Below are 27,476 nucleotides of genomic sequence, written 5' to 3' on the forward strand. Positions count from 1 at the left end.
CAGCGTGGAATCCAAATCACTGGGGCAGGAGTGGTGGGTGGAGGCCTAGGGCTTGCCCTTTGGTAGGGGCAGAGATACACTTTTCATGATATCAGGAAGGAAGTCAGAGATGATGGGTACAGATGCAAGTAGTTTGGTGGCTTCTAGCTGGATGAGAATGTTCCTATGCAGTGATTCTTATTTTCTCAAAGAAATATGAGAAGTCATTAGTTATGGGGGTGTGACAGAACAGAGTGTTGGAGTTTGAACAGAAAAAGCATGAAATACACTATCTCTGGAAGAGAGAAAGTGAACTTACTAGGGAAATTGGGTAAGACTGACAGGAAAAGCCTAATGCCCTTTCGAGAACTGTGGTCAAAATTTAAAGTGAAAGCCTCAGCCCTTGTTAAAGAAGGTGAATTCTTTGGTCCAACCACAAACAGAATTTTACCAGGTGAGTATAATGGAGAAAGAGTTATGGCAATCGTAACCTCTAAACTAGGTGACACAAGTTATGAAAGTGAAAGTGAAAATTTGGGAGTTGTTTTTCTTTTTCTGGCTGTATGGCATGTGAGATCTTAGTTCCCCAACCTGGGATCAACCCTGTGAACCCCGCAGTGGGAGCATGAAAGCCTAACCACTGGACTGCCAGGTTAAGTCCTGGTTTGGTGGTTTTGATGAAGTCAGACTCAGAAGTTACTATGTTGGCTGGGATTCCAAAATAGAGATTTTTTTAAGGGATGTTATTCCTGGCAATAACAAATAGGATTAACTACGATGTGGGTGGGTGGCTAACATAGGATAGAAGGAAAGATGGCTGGAGGCGAGGAGGTAAAGGATTGACAAGAGTATTATTGGGTGGTCATCCATTCAGATGGTGACTGATATACAGAATTAGAAAAGAAGACATGAGCCATGGGCTAATATTAACCAGAGGAGTGATCCACCCAAAGGTCTCTAGATGACACTAATTAGGAGAGGTATTAAGGGAAATGGCTCATGCACTTCGAAATAAGAAGGATGTTGTCCATTGGTTGATTCCATATATATTTTTTAATATGGTAATTTTAAAGTATCTTAATCTGCTCATCAAGTGTTCTGTGGTAGAATTAAGAAAAATGTTTAATTCCTTCTGTGATCTGTGTTTGTAAATAGTCTATATGCTGCTGCTGCTGCTAAGTCACTTCAATCGTGTCCGACTCTGTGCGACCCCATAGACGGCAGCCCACCAGGCTCCGCCATCCCTGGGATTCTCCAGGCAAGAACACTGGAGTGGGTTGCCATTTCCTTCTCCAATGCATGAAAGTGAAAAGTGAAAGTGAAGTCGTTCAGTCGTGTCCGACTCTTCGTGACCCCATGGACTGCAGCCTACCAGGCTCCTCCGTCCATGGGATTTTCCAGGCAAGAGTACTGGATTGGGTTGCCATTGCTTTCTCCGAAATAGTCTACATATATACCACAAAATCAAGGCCTTTTTGAGCAAAAGAACACTCACTTAAGCCTATTGAGACATTTATACTGCTAGAACCAATACTCCAATGAGGTTCCAAAATCAAATCAGTAAAGGCTGTGTACGAAATCTGTAAATTTTTCTCTAATTCCATTGGCCCAGCACAAAGCTAATTTATGCTTTTGAACTGGAGACTTCTCTTCTTTCTGTGGAAAGATACCAGCAGTCTGCTCATAAGGGCAATCAAGAAAGAAAAGGGTCTTCTAACATCTCTCCCCAGGAGCTGATAGGGCCCTGGCTATTTGCTTTCACGGGAAAATTGCTCTGGAAAACCCATTCAAATATCTTCCAGCAAATCACGGTGGCCTACAAACTCCTTTCCCGCTCATTGGCCGACTGAAATCTTCAACCACTCCATTCCTCCCGCCTCTCATCGAGAGCCAATAGGAGAGATGAGATCTTCGTAACCTAGCGTCACCAAGCACAGTACTTGCAATTGGCTATTGGAGCTACCGATCGAGAAGTAGGCGGGGCCATGCCAGCAGGCCTATATAAGAAGAGGACAAAGGCGGCGCGCCGCCTGTGTCATCCGCCATCTTGTGCGAAGCAAGGTGGCCTCCACGTTCCCTGAACGTCTTCTCCGCTTTTGCCTCGACCGCCCCTTGATCACAGACATGTCTCGGGACCGGTTCCGAAGCCGGGGAGGTGGCGGTGGCGGCTTCCACCGACGCGGAGGAGGAGGCGGCCGCGGCGGCCTCCACGACTTCCGCTCCCCGCCGCCCGGCATGGGCCTCAATCAGAATCGCGGACCCATGGGGCCCGTGCCGGGCCAAGGTGGCCCCAAGCCTCAGATCCCGCCACCGCCTCCGCACCAGCAACAGCAGCAGCCACCGCCGCAGCAGCCGCCACCACAGCAGCCGCCGCCGCTTCAGCCCCCGCCGCACCAGCCGCCCCATCAGCAGCCGCCGCACCAGCAGCCGCCGCCGCCGCCACAGGACTCATCCAAGTCTGTTGTTCCTCAAGGACCCGGTTCGGCTCCCGGAGTAGGCAGCGCCCCTCCGGCCACCGGCTCGGCGCCGCCCGCCACACCCCCGACCTCGGGGGCCCCCACGGGGCCAGGCCCCACCCCGACCCCGCCGCCCGCTGTCACCTCGGCGCCCCCAGGTGCGCCTCCACCGGCTCCGCCGAGCAGTGGGGTGCCCACCACCCCCCCTCAGGCTGGGGGCCCGCCGCCTCCACCACCTGCAGGGGGCCCGGTGCCCGGGCCTAAGCAGGGCCCGGGACCCGGCGGCCCCAAGGGCGGCAAAATGCCAGGCGGGCCGAAGCCTGGCGGCGGCCCGGGCCTAAGCACTCCTGGCGGCCACCCTAAGCCGCCGCACCGAGGTGGCGGGGAGCCCCGCGGGGGCCGGCAGCACCATCCGCCCTACCACCAGCAGCACCACCAAGGGCCGCCGCCCGGAGGGCCCGGCGGCCGCAGCGAGGAAAAGATTTCGGACTCTGAGGTGAGTGTTAACCTGAGCTACGCGTCGCCTTTCCTAAGATGGCGGCGGCCCCTCTCCCCGCCCTCCATTTTGTCGGAGACCGGAAAGGGCGCGTGCGCGCGGGAGGCCGCGGTGGGTGGGCGGGGCTGCGGGACTGAGGGGCGGACGGCGCGGGTCCGCGAGCGGCATCCCTGGGGAGGCCTCCGGGTTGGCAGCGGGTGGTTTGAGGAAAGTTTGATGGGCCCTGTTAAAGCTAACGGATCCTGGGGTCCAGAGTAAAGAGTATAGCTTGAAATTTAGGATTGACGACATCGGTCGAGTTTTTCTCTTAGCGCTTAGCCACAGGTTTCGTCGTTGACAACAGAGTTTTAATCGTTTTATTCATACCCTTCCACCCTTTTAATTTTTGTCCACTATAGTTTTGATGCTGTCGGGGACGTTAGGCATAAACGGTTGACGAGGTTCCTGATACAGACAGAGCCTACTCTCTAAAGAGACTTCTCAAGAGTATAGGATGGTTTAGGCTTTTTAATGTTAGGAGTGATTTACTTTGGAAGTCCGGTTAGGCATGTAATACGATCTTTAAAGGCAACAGAAGAGCAACCCGATTGGATTGGTAACATACTCAGTTCTGGGAAAAGACTATTGGTTCTTCCTACTTGCAGAGGTACCTTGTATCTGAAAGTTTCCTTCCTTTTATATCAGGGGTTTAAAGCCAACTTGTCACTCCTGAGGAGGCCTGGAGAGAAAACTTACACCCAGCGTTGTCGGTTGTTTGTTGGTAATCTACCTGCAGACATCACGGAGGATGAATTCAAAAGACTTTTTGCTAAATATGGAGAACCAGGAGAAGTTTTTATAAACAAAGGCAAAGGATTTGGATTTATTAAGCTTGTGAGTTTGGTTTTTGTGTTTTTCTGGTGGAATTCTCTCTCTCTCTCTCTTTTTTTTTTTTACTACTACATAGTGTTTTCTGAACCAGCAACTTTTATAAAGTTTTCATCACTAACAGAAAAGATGTAGCTGCTCTATAGTGCATAATAGTATTTAAAACGGGGGATTGGGTGGTAAGTGTCAGGGAAGACTGCTTGGAGATAAGTTGAATTGAGCTGGCAGAAGAATAGGATTGGGGGTTAGACTTGTAACAATTTTAGGGTGGGCATTAGCCAGTTTTGAGGTCATTAACTTTGAGTGTATGTTTGATGCTTGCAGGAATCGAGAGCGTTGGCGGAAATAGCTAAAGCTGAACTTGATGATACACCCATGAGAGGTAGACAGCTTCGGGTTCGATTTGCCACACATGCTGCTGCCCTTTCTGTTCGAAATCTTTCACCTTATGTTTCCAATGAACTGTTGGAAGAAGCCTTTAGCCAGTTTGGTCCTATTGAAAGGGCTGTTGTAATTGTGGATGATCGTGGAAGATCTACAGGGAAAGGCATTGTTGAATTTGCTTCTAAACCAGCAGCAAGAAAAGCATTTGAAAGATGCAGTGAAGGTGTTTTCTTACTGACAACGTAAGTTTTTATGTTTATCTTAGTAACTCTTATTTATTAATTTATGAAGAAATTGCGATATAGATGGAACAAAATTAAGATGGAACCATTTTTGTTGTTAGAACTCCTCGTCCAGTCATTGTGGAACCACTTGAACAGTTAGATGATGAAGATGGTCTTCCTGAAAAACTTGCCCAGAAGAATCCAATGTATCAAAAGTAAGAACAATTTCTTAAAGTACAAAAGAGAACTCGTTCATATTTTTTTGTTTTAAATTTTTAATTTTGTTTCGGGGTATAGCAGATTGACGGTGTTCGATAGTTCCAGGTGAACTGCAAATGGACTCAGCCATACATGTAGATGTATTCATTCTCCCCCAAACGCCCCTCCCATCCTGTCTGCCCTGTAGAGTTGAGCCAAGTTCTCTGTGCTGTACAGTAGGTTCTTGTTGGTTATCTATTTTAAAAGGAATGTGTGCATGTCTTACCCAAACTCGAACTATCCTTTCCCCTTCAGCAGCCGTAAGTTCGGAGAACTTTATAATTTTTCAGTTTTGCTTAATATGTACAAAAATCTTAGATATGCTTAATGAAAACCTCAGGTTTAGAAAGCTAGAGGATTTGAAGCAGTCATTCAAATACCTAGTGTTTGTTTCTGTGGTAGGTATATTTTATATGCAATCTTGTTTTGTTCTTAACAGTTGTTAAGATGTGTTGTAGATATCCTGGTTTTTCAGGGTTGGAAAAATATTCTTTGAATTGAAACTTGGCTTGGGAAGTGGAATTAGGACAGTGAGGAAGGTAGGATTGATCTTCATTGCCTGTGTTACTGTCTAGTATCATCCTGGAATGTGTAAAGAGATAAGATAACTAAGAATCAAGGTGATTTTTGCCTTCCAGTATTTCTTAGAAGTGAGAAGCCAGTGGAAGGACCAGTGTATTTTAGGGGACATCAGATACATATATTTCTTGTGTGCATCCATAAATTATTTCATATTTAAATATTGTCAGGGAGAGAGAAACCCCTCCTCGTTTTGCCCAGCATGGGACATTTGAGTATGAGTATTCTCAGCGGTGGAAGTCCCTTGATGAAATGGAAAAACAGCAGCGGGAACAAGTTGAAAAAAACATGAAAGATGCAAAAGACAAATTGGAAAGTGAAATGGAAGATGCCTATCATGAGCATCAGGCAAATCTTTTGCGTCAAGGTAGAATACCTTCTGAATTTTGCCGGTAGCATCATTTGCCTTTTGAGCATATTAGAATTTGTTAATGTGAATCTATAACAGAATTTTCCAATGTTCAGATCTAATGAGACGCCAGGAAGAATTAAGACGCATGGAAGAACTGCACAATCAAGAAATGCAGAAACGTAAAGAGATGCAATTGAGGTACAATTTTGTCAAACCTTTGTTTCAGTGTTAAGTGTACCTAAATTTTGCAGGTGAGTCAGTTGAGGTACAGAGATATTAAATACTATGTCAGTGTTGGTTTAATGCTTAAATTGTGAAATAGAGATTTCTGTTATATGGCTCATTTACTTTGCTGGAATACATTTAGGGATTTTCTCCTTAGTCCCAACCTTCCATTTGCTGTAATGCTCTTAAGTAAACTACTAGTTTCCTTCAAGCTGAATTTTTTTAATGTGCATAAAGTTTTTGTTTACATACTTGATGAATATTTCCAGGCAAGAGGAAGAACGACGTAGGAGGGAAGAAGAGATGATGATTCGTCAACGTGAGATGGAAGAACAGATGAGACGCCAAAGAGAGGAAAGTTATAGTCGGATGGGCTATATGGATCCAGTAAGTAAACTTTTGCAATGTAATCGGAGTTTTCTACAGAATTTGTGGATACCTAGGGTGCAGTTTATTCAGTTAAATATCACTTTTCACATGGTAGCTATTCTGCCTTTTTCTTGCTTTCTTTTTAACCCAAGTGTTTATGATTGATGGGCCTTGAGTTTTACCTTCTTGGGTGGGCCAAAAGATTGCATTGGTTAGGAAGAAGCTTGCTTTATAGGTTTTTTTGATAATGGCATCTTTTAAAAAATTGCCTAATTGGTTTTTTCCTTTAAGTTGAAAACAATTTTTGTTAAGCTTTGCAAATTCCTTGTTAGGGAATTTCCAAGTTAAGAATTACCAAGTTAAGAATGCTTGGTATGGGTTTAGTAGAAGTGTATGAAAGGATTTTTTTTTTTTTTAATTTCAGAGAGAAAGAGACATGAGAATGGGTGGTGGAGGAGCAATGAACATGGGAGGTAAGAATGAAAATTAAATTAGTAATATTAATGAAGAGCAGTATTTTGGTTGAGGGGTAACCAGCATTTTTGTTTCCTAGATCCCTATGGCTCAGGAGGCCAGAAATTTCCACCTCTAGGTGGTGGTGGTGGCATAGGTTATGAAGCTAATCCTGGCGTTCCACCGGCAACAATGAGTGGTTCCATGATGGGAAGCGACATGGTAATGTATCTTGTGGGACATAGTTCAAAAGGAAATTCTCATTCTCACAACTTACGTGTGTGTGTTTTTTTTGTTTTTGTTTTTTTTAAGTAGGTGACTGGACTTCTTTTAGTTTCCCTATCGTGTAAATCCGTAATATTGGTGAATACCTTGGCAACATAGAAGAACTCAATGTGGTAACCACCTGATAAGGTTGCCAACAAAAAGTCAATACTGTTAGTATGTTGGGAGTTATCTTTGGCAATAAGTAGATTTAGGTGCTTTCCATTATATTGCTTGTGTACTTTTGCACAGTAGTTCATGGCAAATCCAAATTCTAAATGTTAGATACTACTGATTATTCTACATCCAAGTGAGAGTAATCAAATGGCAAGTTGTCATTCATAAAGCTGGTATTTGCCATAAGTGTGAATCAGACTTGTTTGTAGCTTGTAGCTTTAGGCATGTTTTAGCAATGTTTAGGACTTTGACCTACATTTGGTGTGACTTTATCCATGAAAAGGGAATTGTTTAGTCTTCGGACTCGTCGTTTCCCTCCTGTTGGGCCTGTCTTTAGGTGTACTTTCTAAAATAAATGGACATCTCTTTGCTTCAGAATAGCAAAAGTCACTTATTTTTTAGCATACTAGTTGTGTGCATTTGATCTGAACCTTCTTGATGGTGTCATATTTTAGCTGTACAGATAGCGTGTCAGGATCCTTTAGAACAACCAAGAGAATTGGTCTGAGTGGTGATACGGGATTTTACAGTCCTTAGAAGAACTGAATATTGGCTGTAGAGGTGGGTTTGGAGAAAAGTGCTTTGTCACAACCGAATTGAATCTAATTAGTTCATCTACAGTCTTTTGGCAAAGGAGAGAAGCTGCAGTATATAGCTCACTAGATTCATTTTACAAATAATAAGGATTTAGAATGGGGCCTCATCTGCTTAAGGCTTTGAAGATTAGAATCATAAATAGTTGGAGGGTTAAATGTAGCGCTGTTAGCTTCAAAATGAATTTTAAAAATAATGTGAGTTATATTTTGGTTTATATGCTTCCTAATAGTCAGACATAGGTTATATATCAAATTTGTAACTTAATTTGACATGATGTTCCCACAATTCAGGTTCTATAGTCCTTGTGATGTGTAGCTTCTGGATTCTAAGATGATGTGGTAACAAACCCCCAAATTTCCTTTTCACCTTTTTGAGATAATACAATGCGCTGAAAACCTAAAATTGTTAGGATTTTGAAATAGTTTGAAGGATTAGGATTTAGTCTTAAGTAGCCCTGTAGTATTTTATAGGAAGCATGTTGAAATTATTTATAATAACATTTTTAAACCCTGATGCCTTTTTTAATTTCTGGGGGGTTTTGTTGGATTTTTGTTCTGTTTTGGGGCTTTGTTTTGTGTTTTGAGCAATACTCTTAATAATTGGTCTGCTTTATATGAATTTGAGAGAGAGTTCAGGCTGCTGTGCTTGCATATCTGTAGGGTTACTCTGTTTGGGATCATAGGTTTCTAGGACTAGAATTAACCTAAAACAAGATGGAATAAAGTCCTGCTTTATTGCAGTCACTTAAGCTTGGTATTAATGCTGTTTGGGAGACACCCAAAACACGGAATCATAACTGTCGGGACTTTTCACAGACATAAGGGAAAATGAAAAGTTGGGCTGTTATGAGGGTGGGCTGTATATTCAGTTAATTTGCAACTATAAAGAACAGTACTGTGAACATAATTTCTCTGGTTTTATGTAGTGATGGCTGTGAAGGTGATATACTTGGAGAGAAGATGGCAACACTTTTAAATCAAATTACTGTGCCGGTTAAGTGACTAAACCTATTAGTCTTCTATTCTTTTTCTTTTTGTAGTCTGGTAGCATTTTATTAAAAACTTTGAACCTTTTAAGATTTCTGCAACTTAGCAGATGTGTCTTAAGATCTTGAAAAGCACAAGGTTTCTTATGCAGCACATACCACTAACTGGTGAGTAGGTCTTTGTCACTTCATTGAGTGAATTGAATCTGTCTGGTTGGGCTTGTTAGGCTTACGTGGAAATTAAATTTCCTGTTCAGACCTTGAAAGTGAGAAGTTTGTAAGCTTTTCAGTGGGTTAATCTGATGTGAAATTTCTTAAAACTCATTTTGGAATGGGTTTTCACATCTGCACTAATTCTTAAATTTTTTAGCACTACAGGGAAGATCTATTCTTTGAAACAGGTGTATGAGAATGGCTCAAGTGGGAACATACCACAAGGCATGTATTATCGTAAACTAATTTTCAAATTACCCTTTTTTCCTTTCTATGTTCCCGGTACCTGTGGATCGACTCATTGGTGATTGTATCGACGAACGTTGACTACGGAACCTTCTAAAATATTTACTTAACACACATGGACATCAACTACATATAATGAACTGTTAATTACTGTTCCAATAGCGTACTGAGCGCTTTGGGCAGGGAGGTGCGGGACCTGTGGGTGGACAGGGTCCTAGAGGAATGGGGCCTGGAACTCCAGCAGGATATGGTAGAGGGAGAGAAGAGTATGAAGGCCCAAACAAAAAACCCCGATTTTAGATGTGATATCTAGGCTTTCATTCCAGTTTGTTTTTGTCTTTTCTTGTTTAGATAACCAGTCTTTTAAATTCTTGCATTTTAGTAAGAAAGCAACCTTTTTATGGATGTTAGCAGTTTATTGACCTAATATTTGTAAATGGTCTGTTGGGGCAGGTAAAATTATGTAATGCAGTGTTTGCAACAGGGGAATTTTTTTTTCTTCCTTTTTTTTTCCTTTTTTTTTTTAAACTGTATAATGTCCCTCAAGTTACGGCAGTGTACCTGTGCCACTGAATTTCCAAAGTGTACCAATTTTTTTTTTTACTGTGCTTCAAATAAATAGAAAAAATAGTTATGATATTGATCTTCAACTTTGCCATTCATGCTTCTATGCACATTAGGCTAGGTATTCCACTTGGAAAGCATAAGCGTGTCTAGGCCTTTGAATGGCATATGCCATTTCTGGGAAATGTTATTTGTAGGCTAAGTATTGCTTTCTACTTATAAGTACCCCCTTGTTTTAAAAAGAAGAAATACTTATTGAAGTAGTTTCATGATTTGATTTGTTTGGCAAGGAAGCAAGCTGGTGCTAAGTATTTTTAAATGGCTATGTAAGCAAAGCTGAACTGTAAATCTTCATCCAGGAATGTGTATCAAGATTATGGAATGGGTGTAAGACTTGGTAGGGGGAGAAAGTGGGTATGACTTAAATGGATCTTTTATGGCCCTATGATCTATTCTTTCCTTGAAAGTTTCTGAAGAAAAAGTGGAAAGATCATTTTGTTGCATTCCTCCATTCTTGTTTTTTAAAAAACGAGTCCCAAGCCCTACAAATGGCTTGTATTGAACTTTCACATTTAAATTAAAGATTGTTAAACATGAAGCCTTTTCATGTATTACTTTTAAGTGATTTATAAAGGTGGAGTTTAGTGTGAATAATTCAAAAATAAGAGGTATAGTTAATCATAAAGTAGGTTAGAAATGTATATACTTGTAATCTAACTTTTACATCTCCTTGTGCTACTTCTATTGGGCAAAATCTGTAGGACTATGAAAAAAACCTAGTCTGTTTTCTAAGAGCTTGTAGTGACTGTTAATAACATAGGGTTGCAGAGAACCATTCTTAAGAAACATTTTTGTTTTTCATAGTTTCCTTTTGATGTGGCACAAAATCTGGAGACAGTTGCTCGTGCTACACAGTACAGATGTTCCTTCCTCCCACCATAAAGCTTTTGGAGTGTTTCAATGGTGGTGTCAGTTTAACGTCAACTTCATTGACTCTCCTTCCATCAGAGACATTTTGACTTATTAATAAAATAGATTGTTACTGGTGTCTGTTAGTACAATGGGAACACCTGCTTTCCCAGTGTATTTTTAAGCAGAGGAACAATTTCCTAAAAGTAGTAGGTAAAGTAATTGAATGGTTTGGCTTTGATTTTAGCTGTTTCCATTCTAATTTGTACATTATAGAACTCTTACTGTGGAATGTGTCTTCCTCCTTTTCACCTCTTTTAGTGTTAATTGGCAAAAGTAAAATTCTAAATCAAATCTTTAAATGCTGAAGTAAGTTTAGTATTGTGCCTGAGTACAAAGGGAAACCTATAGTTGAAACAATTGAGCACTGTGCATAGGAAACCTGTTAATACTAAAACACTAGTGGAGTATAAAGGCATGCCACCAAATTCTGGTTGTGTGACTGACAGGTACCTGGTGTGCTAATTAAGGGAGAGAATCTCATTAGAAAATGTTCATTATTTCTGTTCACCAAGACACTTGGAAATGAGTAGTTCTACCATAATTATAGGAGGAAGTTGTGTCCCAAGTTATTAATTGGTGATAATGTATGGGATTTTCTGTATTGGAAACAAGGGTCTTGATTTGAAAGGAGTCCATTACAATTTGAATTGTATGGTAGGGACTCCGTTAATGATAAGAAAATAAGGGGTGTTCATGGGACACCCACAGAGGGTGAACTTGAATGTGTGGGTGGGGGCTGGTGGGGAAATGGGAAAATCTGCCTATAAAATTAATGTTTCAGTTTATTTTTCAGATTACATGCCTTTCTTTGTAAAGGGATGCTGGCACAGACCCCTAAAATAAGCTTTTCGTAGTACTGTACCTTTGAAGAGTGGTGAAGGATGCTAATGGATTATCTCCTAAAAGTTGTGGTTTTGATAGCCTTACTGTGTAGAATTGCTAAACATTGTTTAGCAAATAATGTTGCTTAGTTTTAACTAAGTTTTGACTTATCACTGAAATAGCAGTGTATCAAGGGTTGTAAGCTACTCAGACTTTGAACAAGTCCTGCAATGTATATGATAGCCTAATGTGAATTTAAATCATCTCAAAAAGTAGATTCCTAAAAGCTGATTTATGAAACTTGGGGTGGGAAAGGGAAGGTAGTAGTTTAGAGGTATTTTGGCCAGTCTTCTCATTTAAAGAAACCACCTGCCCCCATTTCCTCTTCTCCACTTTCTCTCATAATTTTAAGAGGAACACTTGATTGTTTTTAAACTAACTGCTCCTCTTATTACTCCTTATCTTTAAAAAATGCATTCTCTACGAGATCCCAGTGTATTTAATAGGGACTTTAGAAACTTAACCCATTGGTTCATGTTCAGTGAAACCATAATCTTCTTGGCTTAAAACACCAATTAAACTTCTAAGAAGTACTGTAAACCCCACCACTCTTTATTAGATGTATTATATCACTAATATAAATAGACAATAATTTGGGAAATTGTAATGTTACGCCTGTGCAATTTTTGTAAGTGGCATATCATGGCAGATCAAAATTCAGATACTTGGCTTTTCTTGGGCAAGCCACTGAGTTTGTGGCGGAATATTTTCTGGTGTTCTTGGACTGCAATTGTGCACTATTAAAGTAGTGGCCTGCTACATAACTGCATTTAGCCAGCATTTCTGCAGTGCGTAACTGTGAGGAACGTAGTACCGCAAATGGCAATGGACATTAGGACCCGGATGTAGTATTCCTGCTTGCTCCGAGATTCTCATTGCCGACTGCATACAGGTAGGTAACAAGCAATATAATCTAACTTGGTGACTTGCTATGTACTTTTATTCCGTGGGCATTCTGACATCATACTTCTGACAATGAAATTACAGTGCAGCACCTAACACGTGTATGATAAAGCTAGCTTATATCAAAACTGTGTGGGTTTGGGTTAGAGCTGTAATTTGTCAGGCAGAATTCAGTGCTGTTGCAGTTCTCAGATAAAAAGTGCAAACTTGAGTATTTGGTATGTATCTGATTCAGTTGTGTGGTTTTTGGTTGCATCGTAACTGAAGATAACATGAAACACATGAGTGGTGTGGGGGAGAGGGGACCATACCATATTTGGAAAGTAGAGTGCTTTTAGCATCTTGACACAGACTGTATACAGCACGTGACAATTAGTTTCTCTTATAGCAAACTGACCTTCCCAGAGGTCAGCAATATCAATTTCAGAGTGCAATCTTGGTTATTACTCCACAGGGTTGAGTGAATTAAAACTAAAAGTACAGTTGTTTTTTTTTTTTTTTTTTTTTTGCAATGTGATTTGAACATTTTTTAAATGGGCTCCATGGGAACAGCTTTGTTACTAACTGGGGGCATAGATGGGAATCTAACATGAATAGTTCAAGTTCTGTGATTTGTCTAAATATGTCTATACTCTAAACCTGGGGGAAGATGGTGTGGCATGTTGACTTGCCTATTGAATACATGTTGGGAATCATTTCCCAACTGTAAGACTTCGTCGTATTCTGTAGGATAACTGCAAATGTTCAGGGTAGCTTTTTGAATTTGGTTCCCTTAGCTTTTTAGGGATGAGATGTTGCAATCCAAATTGTTCAATTACCAAAATAGTAAGTCTTCAAAAGTACCCTCTCTGTTGTTCAGGATTTAAGCTTTGCATCAACAGTTGTTCCAGACCTCAATTCAACTGAACATTGGTCTATGAACTGATTTTTAGCTAGCATGCATGAGAAATAGCTTTCATGTATAATGTTTTCTGCTCTGTAACTGGAAAGTTTGGTTTACTTCGCATAAATGTTGGCAAAACTCTTCATGATTATGAGAATTTCTTTTGTATCAAGAAAAATGCCTTGCTCTTTGGCAAGCAGTTCACATGGTGGGGACAGACTTGTAACTTTAATATGCAGTCCATTCAGCCAAATGACTTGACTCCTGCTAGATGAAAGAACAAATGGTGACTAGTTCAGCTCTGTATTAGTAATACAATGTACCTCAAACGTAACGCTCAGTGTTAGTGACAATAGTGTCACGAAATTGGCATGCAGTTCTGATGGGGCTTTCCTATGGCATAATCCATGAAGTTGGTAGCCAGCACTTGGCTACCGTGGCTCAGTGATTGTTTAGAAATAAAAGATCAGGTTTATTTCTTAACAGTCAATAGCACTTTTGAGAGAATGTACTTAATACATGGACATCATCGGGTTGGGGGGTAATTTTGCTTCATTCTGCTTATTTCAAGATGAATAGGCTTTTGCACTTTCAATGAGAAACCTGTGACTTAAGTTGATTCTTAATAGTTTCGATTTGTATGCAGCTGTAATTTGTGAATTTTAGTGCAGAGGGTCTTTTTAAAAATCAGTCAAAAAACGGGATAAACGGGTTTCAATAGTAACTATATCCCAGGTGCTTGCATTGTATTTCATAGTCTTTTCTTATTGCAAACAAAAATTATTTTTAATGACAATGGTCGCAAGTTCAGAGGTGTGATGCCAGAATGCATTTTCGTACTGTTAGGCCCCTGGGAATAGATACCGGTGCTTTATGAAAGATGAAAGAAATGCAATGGGTGCTCTTCATATAAGGTTGCAAAACCTACAAAGAGTGCATAATAGTCTCATTTTTCCCGATAAAGAGATGCGTGTGACTAGTTTTGGACTTTTAACTTTAATGGGGGTTGCATGTTTCTTATTGTTAATCATTGTCAGCTGCAGTGACATGATCCACAGTCCTGCATTTACTGCCTTAACATTAATGATTTTGGATAGGTTTTAGAGAGCTGGGATGTTTGTTCTGGGCCTTTATTTGGTTTGGGCTTTAGCTGATAACGTTTCAGTGCTCTGTCAGCTAGTGCAGTTCTCAAATGGCTGCCTGTTAGGGAAAGAATTCAGAGGATTTGGCTGCTCCTAATCATCTGTCATTGCTGCTAGATAATGATTGGCAATTTTTAAGACTCAACTGTGGAAATCACACAGTTGCTGGTAAACCATCAAACATAAATGTTGCTTTTGAACACCAGTGCTGAAAAGATTTATTCAGAGGGTGAAAAAGGGGCTGGATGCAGAACAGGATAATCTGGAGAATGGAGGAAGAATGCAAAACGATATAGTATCCCTTATGGATGGTACATGTGCAACAGGGAACTATTTCATATACCCTTGGCAGTCTCTGATTATCAGGGAGGAAGAAAAACCTGGAATTTGGATTAAGGCTGATCTTTCTGGTTTTTGTGCACTGTGGCTCTGCCAGGCATATATAGTGAAGGTGAATGTCTTCTCCCTCAGAAAAACTCAGGCTCCTTGCTGTCCTGATAAGGCATAGCTTCCCTGCCGTAACTTAAAACTCAGTGAGGACTTAAGAGGGAAAGAATGAGGCAAATATATAGGAGTGCAGGATAACAACTGCATTGTTGTGTACTGTGGAACGGGGAGGGCACTCTTGGAGGAGGACTGCTGAAGGTGGTCAGTCCACCTGAGAATGGAAGACATACTTGGTGGGGAGCAGGGTATGTGCTTTTATATGAAAAGAGCCGATGTTAAAACTCATTTGGTTAGGTAAACGTTGTCACATACCTTCACATAAGGGATAGTATATTTTGGGTTGCAGTCAAACTTCATTGTGCTCAGACTGGTGAAAATGCAGTTAGGCTTTTGTAAATACAAAGAAGATACAGTTCTCACTCTAATTCAGGTGTCTACTGCTACTTCAGAATGATTTTAGATTCCACCCACTTCCCCCATGAAGTTTCTTCCTATTTTTTATGCTGTAACTTGCCCCCAATCTTTGTTTCTGGAATTTTACTCTTTAAATTTTGAAATTAGCATTTCTAGTCTTCATGCCCTTGTCTTTTATATTAACTTTTTCTTATTATTCTTTAGGTAAGAATGATTGATGTTGGCTGATAACTGGAGTGCTCATTCACTTGAAGTAAGCTTCCTTGAAAGTCTACCTATTAAGGATTTGGGGTTTGGTTTCTATTTAATGGTTATGATTTTGATTTAACTGTGTGGGGTGAAAGCTATTTGATTTTTTAAGATGTTCACCTCTTGATACCCCTGTATTTTTGTTTTTTTAAAATAGATGTGTGTGGGTGTATATGAGTTGGAAAGAGAAAAGGCTGGGAATACTTACTACAAAAATGTTAAACAATAGAAGAAAAAGATGGCGTTAGATCAGAAAAGGCTTGAATTTGTGGAGAAATGATGTATTTTTTGGTACTCTAAAATCAGCTTGGGTCCAATTCAGAAATCTTGAGATTCCTTTTACAGTGTAAATTGTGAAGAACAATTGTTTAGTCATTGGTAGGGAGAATTCCTTAAGTACATTTGACCTTTGAACAACATGGGTTTGCGCTTCAGGGGTTCACTTAATGATACAGATTTTTTCCAGTAGATGCATACTACAATGCCAGGTCTTACCTAAACACTAACTGTGAGAGTGAAAGTTGCTCAGTTGTAAACGTCTAACTCTTTGCAACCCCATGGACAGCAGCTTGCCAGGCTCCTTTGTCCATGGAATTATCCAGGCAAGAGTACTGAAGTGGGTAGCCGTTCCTTCTCTAGGACATCTTCCCAACCCAGGGATCGAGCCCAGGTCTTCTCCCTTGCAGTTGGATTCTTTTTACTGTCTGAGCCACAAGGGAAGCCCATAGCCAAAAAAAAAAAAAACAAACCACTACTGAAATCCAAATCTATGCCAAAATACATACCTGTTGATGTCCGATAAAATGTACATGTTAAAAATCAGTTTTGTTCAAGATATGCCAAATATGTTATCATAACAAAGTTATATTTTAATGATAGGTGGATATAAGTTCTCAAGACGTCACACACCATGAACTGGTCAAGAAAGAAAGCCACAACTTGTTAGACTGATGAAGTATCAAGGTAAGTTGAGATTCTTAACTCGAAACTGTCCTCAGGGACTTCCCTGCAGTCCAGTGGTTAAGATTTCGCCTTCTAATGCAGGGGGTGAGGGTTCAATCCCTGGCAGGGAGTTAAAATCCCACATGCCTCGGGGCCAAAAAACTAAAGCATAAAACAGAAGCAGTCTTGTAACAGATTCAATAAAGACTTTTAAAATGGTCCACATCAAAAATATCTTTAAAAAAATTGTCTTCAGAAGGAATCTTGGGTGGTGTAAGATAACTACTTATGTGGATATCTCATTTTAATTTCTTTTGTGTTAAAACTTTTTTGTAGCAAGTATGTTTTTATAACATTTACTTAAATATTTAATCTCTTTTTTTTTTTTTTTTTTTTTAAGTCTTCTGAGGTGTGGTAGGCCTTGGCTTTAGTCTTGTTTGGCTAAAGCCTTGGGAAAAACAGGGACTTAAGTTTTTAATAAAAATATATATAGCTTTATTTACCTTTGCATCCATTCAACAATGCAGAGGAAGATTCAGAAGATTTGAAGTTCCTGTTTTTCATCCAGATAGTTAAATGGTGGAGTCACTGGTAGAATAGATGGAAAACAAAATCCTACAGGGTTGGCAATTTTAAAGGGCAATTCAACTCTGCCTTTCTGGCTAAAAAGCAGTCATAGACATTAGGTAGACAAATGGACAATGACTGTGTTCCAGTAAAGCTGCCTTTTTTTTTTTTTTTTTTTTTTTAACAAAATGGGCTGTAGATAGTAGCTTACCTGTCTCATGTAAAAAAAATTGCATTTGCTCATGGTATCACTTAGATATAAAGGGCTATTAATCAGTTGAATTTTAAGCAGAAATGGGAGAATTGAGATCTATGTCTTATACCTTAGAAAGTTATTAGTTGCTCAGTTGTGTCTAATTCTTGCAACCCCGTGGACTGTAGCCCGCCAGGCTCCTTTGTCAGTGGGATTTCTCAGGCCAAGAATAGTGGAGTGGGTTGCTATTGCCTTCTCCAGGAGATCTTCCTGACCCAGGGATCAAACTTGGGTCTCCTGCATTGGGGGTGGATTCTTTACTGCCCAAGCCACCAGAGGGTGCCAATTAATGGAGTATCTTGAAGAGATCTGGCTTTTAAGAGTTTGGTTGTAACTAAAAGTTCTTGTAGAAGATGGAAATAAAATTTAATAAACTCGCTAGGTGAGTCTGGTATTAAAATTATTTGTGCTGCTTAACCGTTATTTATCTAGAGATAATCAAATACTTATGCTACCACATTCTTTGATTAAAGTTTGATTGTTGCTAATAAATATTTGAGACCTTGATACCTAATTATTATGACTTTTGGAATAATTGTTTCCTTTTAATTGGCAGGATTACGTGAACTGTGTCCTGAAACCCAGTGAGGAAAAGAGTAAAGAGAGGAATCAACCTGTTGTTGAATAAAAATGTTTCGAGATGGGATTTTGTTTTGGTTTGTTTTTAAGTAGGATTCTTCTATTTTTTAGAATTTATCCATAAGTGTCAGCAACTTATTTCTCGGTGGCATTGAAGTCATTCCATATTATAAGTTTAAAACAAATTGCATAATTCAGGATTTATATTTCTTGAGTCCTTTTTGGCAGAGCTGCTTCAGCCTTTTTTTCCACCTCCCCACCCCCAGCTTCTTAATAGCTAATCAAACCAATGCCCTTATTTATTCATGGGTTTAGCTGTCAGTATCTTAAAAATCACCTTCAGGGACTTCTGGCTGTCCAGTGGACCAGTGCAAGGGGTACAGGTTTGAGCCCTGATTGGGGAGTTAAGATCTTATACACTGCCCAGTGTGGCCTTAAAAAATTGCCTTCAGGCTTCATAAGTTTTAGTCTTGGAGTTAGCATGTGATCGGCAATTGTTAATTGCCACAGAGGTGGCATAGGATGAGATAGTTAGCATCACTGACTTAGATGGACATGAATTTGAGCAAACTACAGGAGATGGTGCAAAGTCGAGCTTGGTGTGCTGTAGTCTGTGAGATAGCAAAGTCATAACAGGTTCTAATGTGACAGTGACTGAACATCAAAGCAATTGCTAAGTAGGTTTTTACGTACTGCTACTGCTAAGTCACTTGAGTTGTGTCCGACTGTGTGTGACCCCATGGACTGCAGCCTTCCAGGCTCCTCCATCCATGGGATTTTCCAGGCAAGAGTACTGGAGTGGGGTGCCATTGCCTTCTCCATTTTATGTACTACTATTGTGTATTAGAAAAGGATTATCAAATTATGGTTATGAATAATTGGGTGTTATTTCACTCAAAGACTGAATTGCATATTGCCAAATACAACATTTTGGTTGTCCTGAGTAGCAATTTCTGTAAACTGGAGTTGAATTTTATGTACAGTGTAATGGGCAAATTCTCAGGTTACCTATAAGTGTAAGGGAAATACTGTTGTAATTTACTATAAAATCTGCTTATCCCCTTCATTCTTGAAAACTCATTACAATTTGACAAGCTGTTCTACAAACCAAATTGAGGTATATATTCAAAATAATTTTTTAAACTTTTTTTGACAAGTTACATGTTCAGTTGCTAAGTCATGCCCCAACTCTGCAACCCCATGGGCTGCAGCACACCAGGCTTCTCTGTCCTTCAGTTTCCTGAAGTTTGCTCAAAAAACTAATGTTAATGCCATCCAACCGTCTCATTTTCTTGCCCCCTTCTGCCCTCTTATCTTCCTAGCATCAGGGTCTTTCCCAGTGAGTCAACTTTCGTATCAGGTGGCCACAATATTAGAGCTTCAGCGTCAATCTTTTCAATGAATATTCAGGGCTTATTTCCTTTAGGATTGACTGGTTTGATCCTGCTGTCCAAGAGACCGAGTCTACAGCACCACAGTTTGAAAGAATCAATTCATTGGCACGGTTCAACTCAAATATATGACTACTGGAGAAACAGCTTTGACTGTATGGACTTTTGTGAAATGTGTCTGCTTTTTAATATGCTCTTGTATTTGACAAGTTGTTTAACCTCATGCTATAGTAGGGTTAAATAAAAATCCCTGCCTTGCAAGGTGTATTGATTAGTTGCTATTTTTAAGTGTGTGTAGGGAAGTGAGGGGAGCTTAAGTTGAGAACGAGTCCACTAGGTTTTTAACAAATTGTGTATGAGGCATGTAATGTTTTGCACGCCTTCCATCTTTGATGTTAAAATGGGTTGGGAGACTTCCCCATTGATCCAGGGTCTTAATCCATCTTCCAATGCAGGGAATGTAGTTTCAGCCCCTTGGTTGTGGAACTTGATTCCACATGAGCCTGTGACCTGTAGCGCCCATGTGCAGTAACAAGAGAAGCTCAAGCCTGTGCCACAGTGGAGACCCAACACAACCAAATTTGAAAAAGTTCCAGACATACTTGAAGTCAAGGAGGATGAGGAAAATACTCAGTTCAGTTCAGTCACTTAGTTGTGTCTGGCTCTTTGGAAACCCATGGACTTCGTTCAGCATGCCAGGCTTCCCTGTCCATCACCAACTCCCAGAGCCTGCTTAAACTCATGTCCATAGAATCAGTGATGCCATCCAACCATCTCATCCTCTGTCTTCCCTTTCTCCTGCCCTCAATCTTTCCCAGCATCAGGATCTTTTCAAATGAGTCTGTTCTTTGCATCAGGAGGCCAAAGTATTGAGAGTTTAAGCTTCAGCGTCAGTCCTGATGAATACTCAGGATGGACCTCTAGGATGGACTGGTTGGATCCCCTTGCAGTCCAAGAGTCTTCTCCAACACTACAGCTCAAAAGCATCAATTGTTTGGCACTCAGCTTTATAGTCCAACTCACATCCATACAGGACTGCTGGGAAATAGCTTTGACTAGATGGACCTTTGCTGGCAAAGTAATGTCTAATGTCTATACTTTTTAATATGCTGCCTAGGTCGGTCATAGCTTTTCTTCCAAGGAGCAAGCGTCTTAATTTCATGGCTGCAGTCAACATCCGCAGTGATTTTGGAGCCCAGAAAAATAGTCTCACTGTTTCCGTTGTTTCCCCCTCTATTTGCCATAAAGTGATGGGACTGAATGCCATGATCTTAGATTTCTGAATGGTGAGTTTTAAGCCAGCTTTTTCACTCGCCTCTTTCACCAAGAGGCTCTTTAGTTCTTCGCTTTCTTTATAAGGGCGGTGTCATCTGCATGTTTGAGGCTACTGATACTTCTCCCTGCAATCTTGGTTCCAGCTTGTGCTTCATCCATTTCTCATGATGTACTCTGCATATAAGTTAACTAGGGGTGACAATATGCAGCATTGATGTATTCCTTCTCCCGATTTGGAAACAGTCTGTTCTATGTCCAGTTCTAACTTGCTTCTTGACCTGCATAGGTTTCTCACGAGGCAGGTCGTGTGGTCTGGTATTCCCATCTCTTGAAGAATTTTCCAGTTTGTTGTGATCCACACAGTCACTTTGTCAATAGAGCAGAAATAGATGTTTTCCTGGAACTCTTGCTTCATTGATGATCTAATGAATGTTAGCAATTTGATCTCGGGTTCCTCTGCCTTTTCTAAATCTGGCTTGAACGTCTGGAAGTTCACGGTTCACATACTGTTGAAGCCTGGCTTGGAGAATTTTGAGCATTACTTTGCTAGTGTGTGAGATGAGTGCAATCGTGCGGTCTGGGGAAAGACTCAGAAGAAATTAAAGTGCCAAATAGGAAAACATCCCATTTTTAAGAATTTAAAGATTTAACACAGCATGGTATTCCCCAAACTAATTTACTTAACCAAAGTGTTGAAAATCTAAATGTACGAATAAAATTAACTTAGAAAATGAGTAAATGACTTTGAGTTGGGCGAGAGATTATTAGATATGACACCGAAAAGGTGTTCAACAAAAAAAGGGCATATTGGGTTTATCACTTTTCTTCAAAGGAACATGGCAGTCCAGTGGTTAGGACTCCACACTTCCAACGCAGGGGCCCAGCTTCCATCCCTGGTTGTGCAGCTTGGTCATGAAAAATACATGTATATACCCTGAGATACCAGTTCACACTTTCAACTATAGGATGTCTGAAGATAATATGGTGTGTTCAGTTCAATTCAGTTGCTCAGTCTTGTCTGACTGCGACCCCATGAACCGCAGCACGCCAGGCCTTCCTGTCCATCACCAACTCCCGGAGTCCACCCAAACCCATGTCCATTGAGTCAGTGATGCCATCCAGCCATCTCATCCTCTGTCATCCCCTTCTCCCACCTTCAATCTTCCCCAGCATCAGGGTCTTTTCAAACGAGTCAGTTCTTCGCATCAGGTGGCCAGAGTATTGGAGTTTCAGCTTTAGCATGAGTCTTTCCAATGAACACCCAGGACTGATCTCCTTTAGGATAGACTGGATCTCCTTGCAGTCCAAGGGACTCAAGAGTCTTCAACATCACAGTTCAAAAACATCAATTCTTTGTAATATGGTGACTAGTTCATAAACACTGCATTATAGAATTGAAATTTGCTAAGAGAGTAGAACTTAAAATGTTTTCAAAGAGCAGCAGTTGCTAGGTGCTTTCATAATGTATCCAGTCACAATGTACACTTTATTATACAATTATGTTTGTCAATAATACCTCAATAAAAGTTGGAAAAAAAATACCACTTCACAACTACTAGATTGTCGGCAGAAATGTGAAGAAATCAGAGCCCTCATACACTATTGGGCAGAGAAGGCGATGGCACCCCACTCCAGTACTCTTGCCTGGAAAATCCCATGAATGGAGGAGCCTGGAGGGCTGCAGTCCATGGGGTCGCGAAGAGTCGGACACGACTGAGCAACTTCACTTTCACTTTGATGCATTGGAGAAGGAGATGGCAACCCACTCTAGTGTTCTTGCCTGGAGAATCCCAGGGACCGGGAAGCCTGGTGGGCTGCTGTCTATGGGGTCGCACAGAGTCGGACACGACTGAAGCAACTTAGCAGCAGCAGCATACACTATTGGGAGTGTAAAATTGTGTAGCTATCTTGGAAAACAGTAGCAGTTCCTCAGTTACCATGTGACCCAGCAAGTCTAATAACCTGAGAGAAATGAAAACATGCTCACAAAAATTTGTACATGAATATTTACAGAATCATTCATAACAGCCAAAATGTGGAAATAAAAGTCACGGATGAATGGATAAACATGTAGTGATATATCCATACTGTGGAATATGAAGTAGTGATACATGCTACAACAGAAGTGAAGCCTGTCACAAAAGACCGCGTATTATATGATTCTATTTGTATAAAATGGCCAGAACAGGGAAATCTACAAAGTAGGTAAGTGGTTGCTTAGGACTGGGGGAAAGGTGTTGAGAAATGGGAAAGTAGGAATAAAGGTGTAATTGCTAAAGGATACAGGATTCCTTCTTGTGGTAATAAAAACATTCTAAAGTAGTAATGGATGCATGTATCTGTGAATATACTAAAAACTATTAAATCATATACTTTGGAGGGAATTGGATGGTATGTGAATTACATCCCAATAAAATGGTTTTTAAAAAAAGACTGTTGTATAAGAGGCCTGAGCAGTAGGCTGAGGTAAGATCATTTGTAGGCCATTATTAAGGATTTTGATCACAACACTTTTCTTTTGTTCTTTGCAAACAGCTTGAGCAAGAGGCACTGAGATCTCAGACCCAGATTATTAAAATTGCCTCCTAAATTGTCTGACCCCTTGCCCACTGTTATCCATTTCAGTAGTTTCTATTATCTAATGCTTCATAACAAACCACCCCTAAATTTAGTGACTTGGGACAACAAATTATTATGGTGTTGAGAGTTGACTGGCCTCCGCAAGGTGGACAGACACTGGAGCTTTTGTTGTCTGAAGACTGCTGGACCAAGATGGCTATTTCTCTCACGTATCTGATGCCTCAGCTGAGATGGTTGGAACTTATATTCTTTGTTTCCACAAAATAAATATGTCTCAGATCCTAAAAGCAAAAGGGACTGGTTATTTTTTGAGGCCAGTGAGAAAGAGGGACTTTAGAGAATGTTCAACTCTAAGCCTGTGGTGTGGAGAGACATTTCAATGACATTCTGTGGTAGCAATTCCAACAGACTAGAAAGCCAGTCTGTGTCTGAGAAAAGGGTTTTGGATCGGGCAGTACAAAAACACTGCCCTTAGCTGTAATAGACAAAAAGGAAAAGTGTTGCATGTGAGGATTCATTGATATTTTACTTTGTGTCTTAGGGAAACCAGCTCTTCATTTATATATTGATTTGGAACCAGGGATTTATTTTTATCAAATAAGATGGTGAATTTAACAAAGATGTGCTAGCACCACAAGGACTGCTGGATAAAATTATGAGTGAACCCAACAGGGTTCAGCTAGACAGCTTATCCTGTTCTCTTTCTGGTTTCAGACTTTAAACTATAGGGACTTCCCTGGTGGTCCAGTGGTTAAGCCTCCAAGCTTCCAATGCAAGGTGTATGGGTTTGATCCCTGGTCGGGGAAGTAAGATCCCACATGCCACACTGAAATAACTAATAATGTAATTTTTCCATTAGAGAGTCAAACCAAATTTTTCTATTCAGGGCAAAACCAGATAAAAGTAACAATATGGTTTCCTTTTGTATGGAACCAAGTAATAAATATTATAGACTTTTCTGGTGGCTCAGTGGTAAAGAATCCACCTGTAAGGCAAGGAGACAAGGGTTCAATCCTGGGTCGGGAAGATCCCCTGGGGCAGAAAATGGCAACCCACTCCAGTATTCTTGCCTAGGAAATCCCTTGAACAGAGGAACCTGGCAGGCTACGGTCCATGGGGTTGCAAGAGTCAAACACTGCTTCGCAACTAAACAACAGCAACAAACAGATGTTACTCATTTTTCTTTCCTTCATCGTATACTTTTTAGGTTCTCTGATATATGGTTGTATTACACTTGTGTACTCTTGCCCCTCCTTGTTTTTAATTTTTTTGGTGGAATTTTATTTAATATTTTACATGAGACATTAAAAAGAAAAACTAAACCAAAGCAAATGTTATTTTTTTCTCACAACTTTCCTTTATGGTAGAATTTAAAATAGTATTATTTTACATCTCCCTCCCCTTTTCTCAGGCAATCGTTCTTTAAGTACTGTAGATTGTATTTCCTAAATATCTAATTCAAGCCCTTTTTGAATCTGCCCAAACCATCCTAACCCAGCGTCAGTGACCCCCTGGGACTCTGCTGCCCTCTGCCAGCCTCCCTGCCTTCACTGGCACTTGCGCTGCTGTCAGGCTTTTCCCCAGAACTCTAATTTTATTTATGCGGTGTTCAGAATCCCTTTCTCTTGTATGTGTTGGCCAGAAAGAAAGCAAAAATCTGAACGAACTTTTTGGTCAACTCAAGATGAAGTTGAAACTCCTTGCTGCTGCTGCTAAGTCGCTTCAGTCGTGTCCGACTCTGTGTGACCCCATAGACGGTGGCCCACCAGGCTCCGCCATCCCTGGGATTCTCCAGGCAAGAACACTGGAGTGAGTTGCCATTTCCTTCTCCAGTGCATGAAAGTGAGAAGTGAAAGTGAAGTCGCTTAGTCATGTCCGACTCTTCGCGACCCCATGGACTGCAGCACACCAGGCTCCTCCGTCCATGGGATTTTCCAGGCAAGAGTACTGGAGTGGGGTGCAATTGCCTTCTCCCTGAAACTCCTTTACCAGGCCACATAAATCTATTAATAGCTCCTTATTTAGTTATACCTTTTGTTATGCCTTTGAAACAACTGTTCATGCAAACTAAACTATTTGTACTTCCCCAAGTTTATCTTGCGTTTTCTACCTCTTTACCTCTGTACACACTGTTCCAGCTTCCTAGAAAGACCTTCAGTTTGTCAGACTGTTACCAAATGGTGTGTAGTGGATCCAGCTGCTCACCAGTCAAAACCCAAAAAGCAGGCCGGGTTGGTGGAAAAGAAAGTTTGCTTTATTTCAGATGCCAGCAACTGAGAAGGCGGGAAGGGTGGCAGATGTCTATCCAAAGGCCAACTCACTCTCCCTCTGACAAGTAGGGAGAGCTTTTCTAGACAGAAGAGGGGGCAGCTACATGCAGAATCAGCAGTCATCTCTAACTGCTGCTGCTGCTAAGTCACTTCAGTCGTGTCCGACTCTGTGTGACCCCATAGACGGCAGCCCAACGGGCTCCACCATCCCTGGGATTCTCCAGGCAAGAACACTGGAGTGGGCTGCCATTTCCTTTTCCAATGCATGAAAGTGAAAAGTGAAAGTGAAGTCACTCAGTCGTGTCCAACTCTTCACGACCCCATGGACTGCAGCCCACCAGGCTCCTCCGTCCATGGGATTTTCCAGGCAAGAGTACTGGAGTGGGATGCCATTGCCTTCTCTGGTCATCTCTAACAGTCATCTTCAAATCGGTCATCGGTGGTCTGACTAGCATCATTTAGGTTGTTTCAGGTACAGTTAATTTTTATTTTCAGGGTCCATTTGTTCCAATTCTCAAAATTGTAGCAGCTCATGTCCTGGGTAGACTCTGGTCATCATGTAATTAACTTCTCCACCTGGTGTTTTAGTATCTATAAGACAGCTCGCAGGATGTGGCTCAGAATATTATCTATAGCCCTTGGGAAAAAACTAAAGGTCCTTGACTATGTTTAATGACTATAATTATTTAGTCTCCTATGACTGTTTTCCTTTGTTTCAGCATTTCTCACTTCTCTGATTAAACTTGTTCTTTGACTAAAGTTATCCACAGACAAAAGGCACGCAGAGGACATGAGGGGGCGGGCGGGTGGTGGCAAGGACCATACGGTCCTGCTCCGTTTCAAGACTAGCAAATACCAACTTTCAGGATACTCTTACTTTTTTTTTTTTTTAATTTCCACAACTCAGAGGTACACACACACATGCAGACACACAAAGAAAAATGATGATCCCTTTGGTGTTCCTTTATTGTTAACCATTGGATTTATTTGTCTACAGTTGTTTCACCCATTAGACCTCTGAGTGGCAGGGAGCATGTCTTACTGGACTTTGAATCCTCTGTGAGAATCCTGGTGTAAAATAAATTTAAAATAACAGTATAATTATTTTATACATTATATTAGAAAGAATTCCTGTTTTACCAAGGAGACTGAGCCTGAGAGAACATGGCTTATCCAAAGTCTCTGAACTGGGAAATGGCAGAGCTGACACTCAGATACGAAACTTATACCACATTTGGTGTTTTATCCAGTATATCTAGGGCTTCCCTAGTGGGTCAGCAGTGAGGAATCCACCTGCAATACAGGAGCTGCAGGAGACATGGGTTCAATCCCTGGGTGAGACGGATCCCCTGGAAGAGGGCATGGCAATCCACTTGAGTATTCTTGCCTGGAGAATCTCATTGGCAGAAGAGGCTGGTGGGCTACAGTCCACAGGGTTTCAAAGAAGTGGACATAACTGCAGCAACTTAGCAGGCATGCACACATGCCACTGTATCTAAGATATTAATGATATCTTACATTTTACTCAGGGAACATTTTTTTATGGTCTACTAAAGTGAAGAACTAAAGAGCCTCTTGATGAAAGTGAAAGAGAGGAGTGAGAAAGTTGGTTTAAAGCTCAACATTCAGAAAACTAAGATCATGGCATCTGGCCCCATCACTTCATGGCAAATAGATGGGGAAACAGTGGAAACAGTGGCTGACTTTATTTTTTGGGGCTCCAAAATCACTGCAGATGGTGATTGCAGCCATGCAATTAAAAGACGCTTACTCCTTGGAAGGAAAATTATGACCAACCTAGACAGCATATTAAAAAGCAGAGACATTACTTTGTCAACAAAGGTCTGCTTAGTCAAGGCTATGGTTTTCCGAGTGGTCATGTATGGATGTGAAAGTTGGACTATAAAGAAAGCTGAGTGCTAAAGAACTGATGCTTTTGAACTGTGGTGTTGGAGAAGACTCTTCAGAGTCCCTTGGACAGCAAGGAGATCCAACCAGTCCATCCTAAAGATCAGTCCTGGGTGTTCATTGAAAGGACT

The 27,476-nt window shown here is 40.9% G+C and overlaps 1 protein-coding gene across 3 annotated transcripts; it reads left to right on the forward strand.

The window, feature by feature from the left end:
* The first annotated feature begins 1,993 nt into the window (after window positions 1-1,993).
* Window positions 1,994-17,988, forward strand: SFPQ (splicing factor proline and glutamine rich). 3 transcript variants are annotated; one of them, XM_025289120.2, is made up of 13 exons: window positions 1,994-2,931; window positions 3,616-3,804; window positions 4,123-4,424; window positions 4,526-4,621; window positions 5,414-5,610; window positions 5,709-5,793; window positions 6,090-6,207; window positions 6,614-6,662; window positions 6,743-6,864; window positions 9,287-12,434; window positions 15,536-15,584; window positions 16,460-16,543; window positions 17,899-17,988. In XM_025289120.2, exons 1-10 carry the CDS (start codon window positions 2,104-2,106, stop codon window positions 9,422-9,424), a joined length of 2,124 nt encoding a protein of 707 aa, XP_025144905.1. In that variant the 5' UTR covers window positions 1,994-2,103; the 3' UTR covers window positions 9,425-12,434; window positions 15,536-15,584; window positions 16,460-16,543; window positions 17,899-17,988. The 3 variants fall into 3 exon arrangements, with proteins under 3 accessions (XP_025144905.1, XP_025144904.1, XP_025144906.1); XM_025289119.2 differs by having other exon boundaries at window positions 9,287-15,584; XM_025289121.2 differs by lacking the exon at window positions 9,287-12,434.
* Window positions 17,989-27,476: the final 9,488 nt, after the last annotated feature.

Source organism: Bubalus bubalis, chromosome 6, assembly GCF_019923935.1.
Source record: "Bubalus bubalis isolate 160015118507 breed Murrah chromosome 6, NDDB_SH_1, whole genome shotgun sequence".
Taxonomy (NCBI): domain Eukaryota; kingdom Metazoa; phylum Chordata; class Mammalia; order Artiodactyla; family Bovidae; genus Bubalus; species Bubalus bubalis.

Excerpts from the sequence above, each read along its gene's own strand:
- SFPQ (XM_025289119.2), top strand. The coding sequence starts at position 2,104 with ATGTCTCGGGACCGGTTCCGAAGCCGGGGAGGTGGCGGTGGCGGCTTC. Across the intron at positions 5,611-5,708 it reads GGCAAATCTTTTGCGTCAAG|ATCTAATGAGACGCCAGGAA; the intron begins GTAGAATACCTT and ends TCCAATGTTCAG. Across the intron at positions 6,208-6,613 it reads GGATGGGCTATATGGATCCA|AGAGAAAGAGACATGAGAAT; the intron begins GTAAGTAAACTT and ends TTTTAATTTCAG.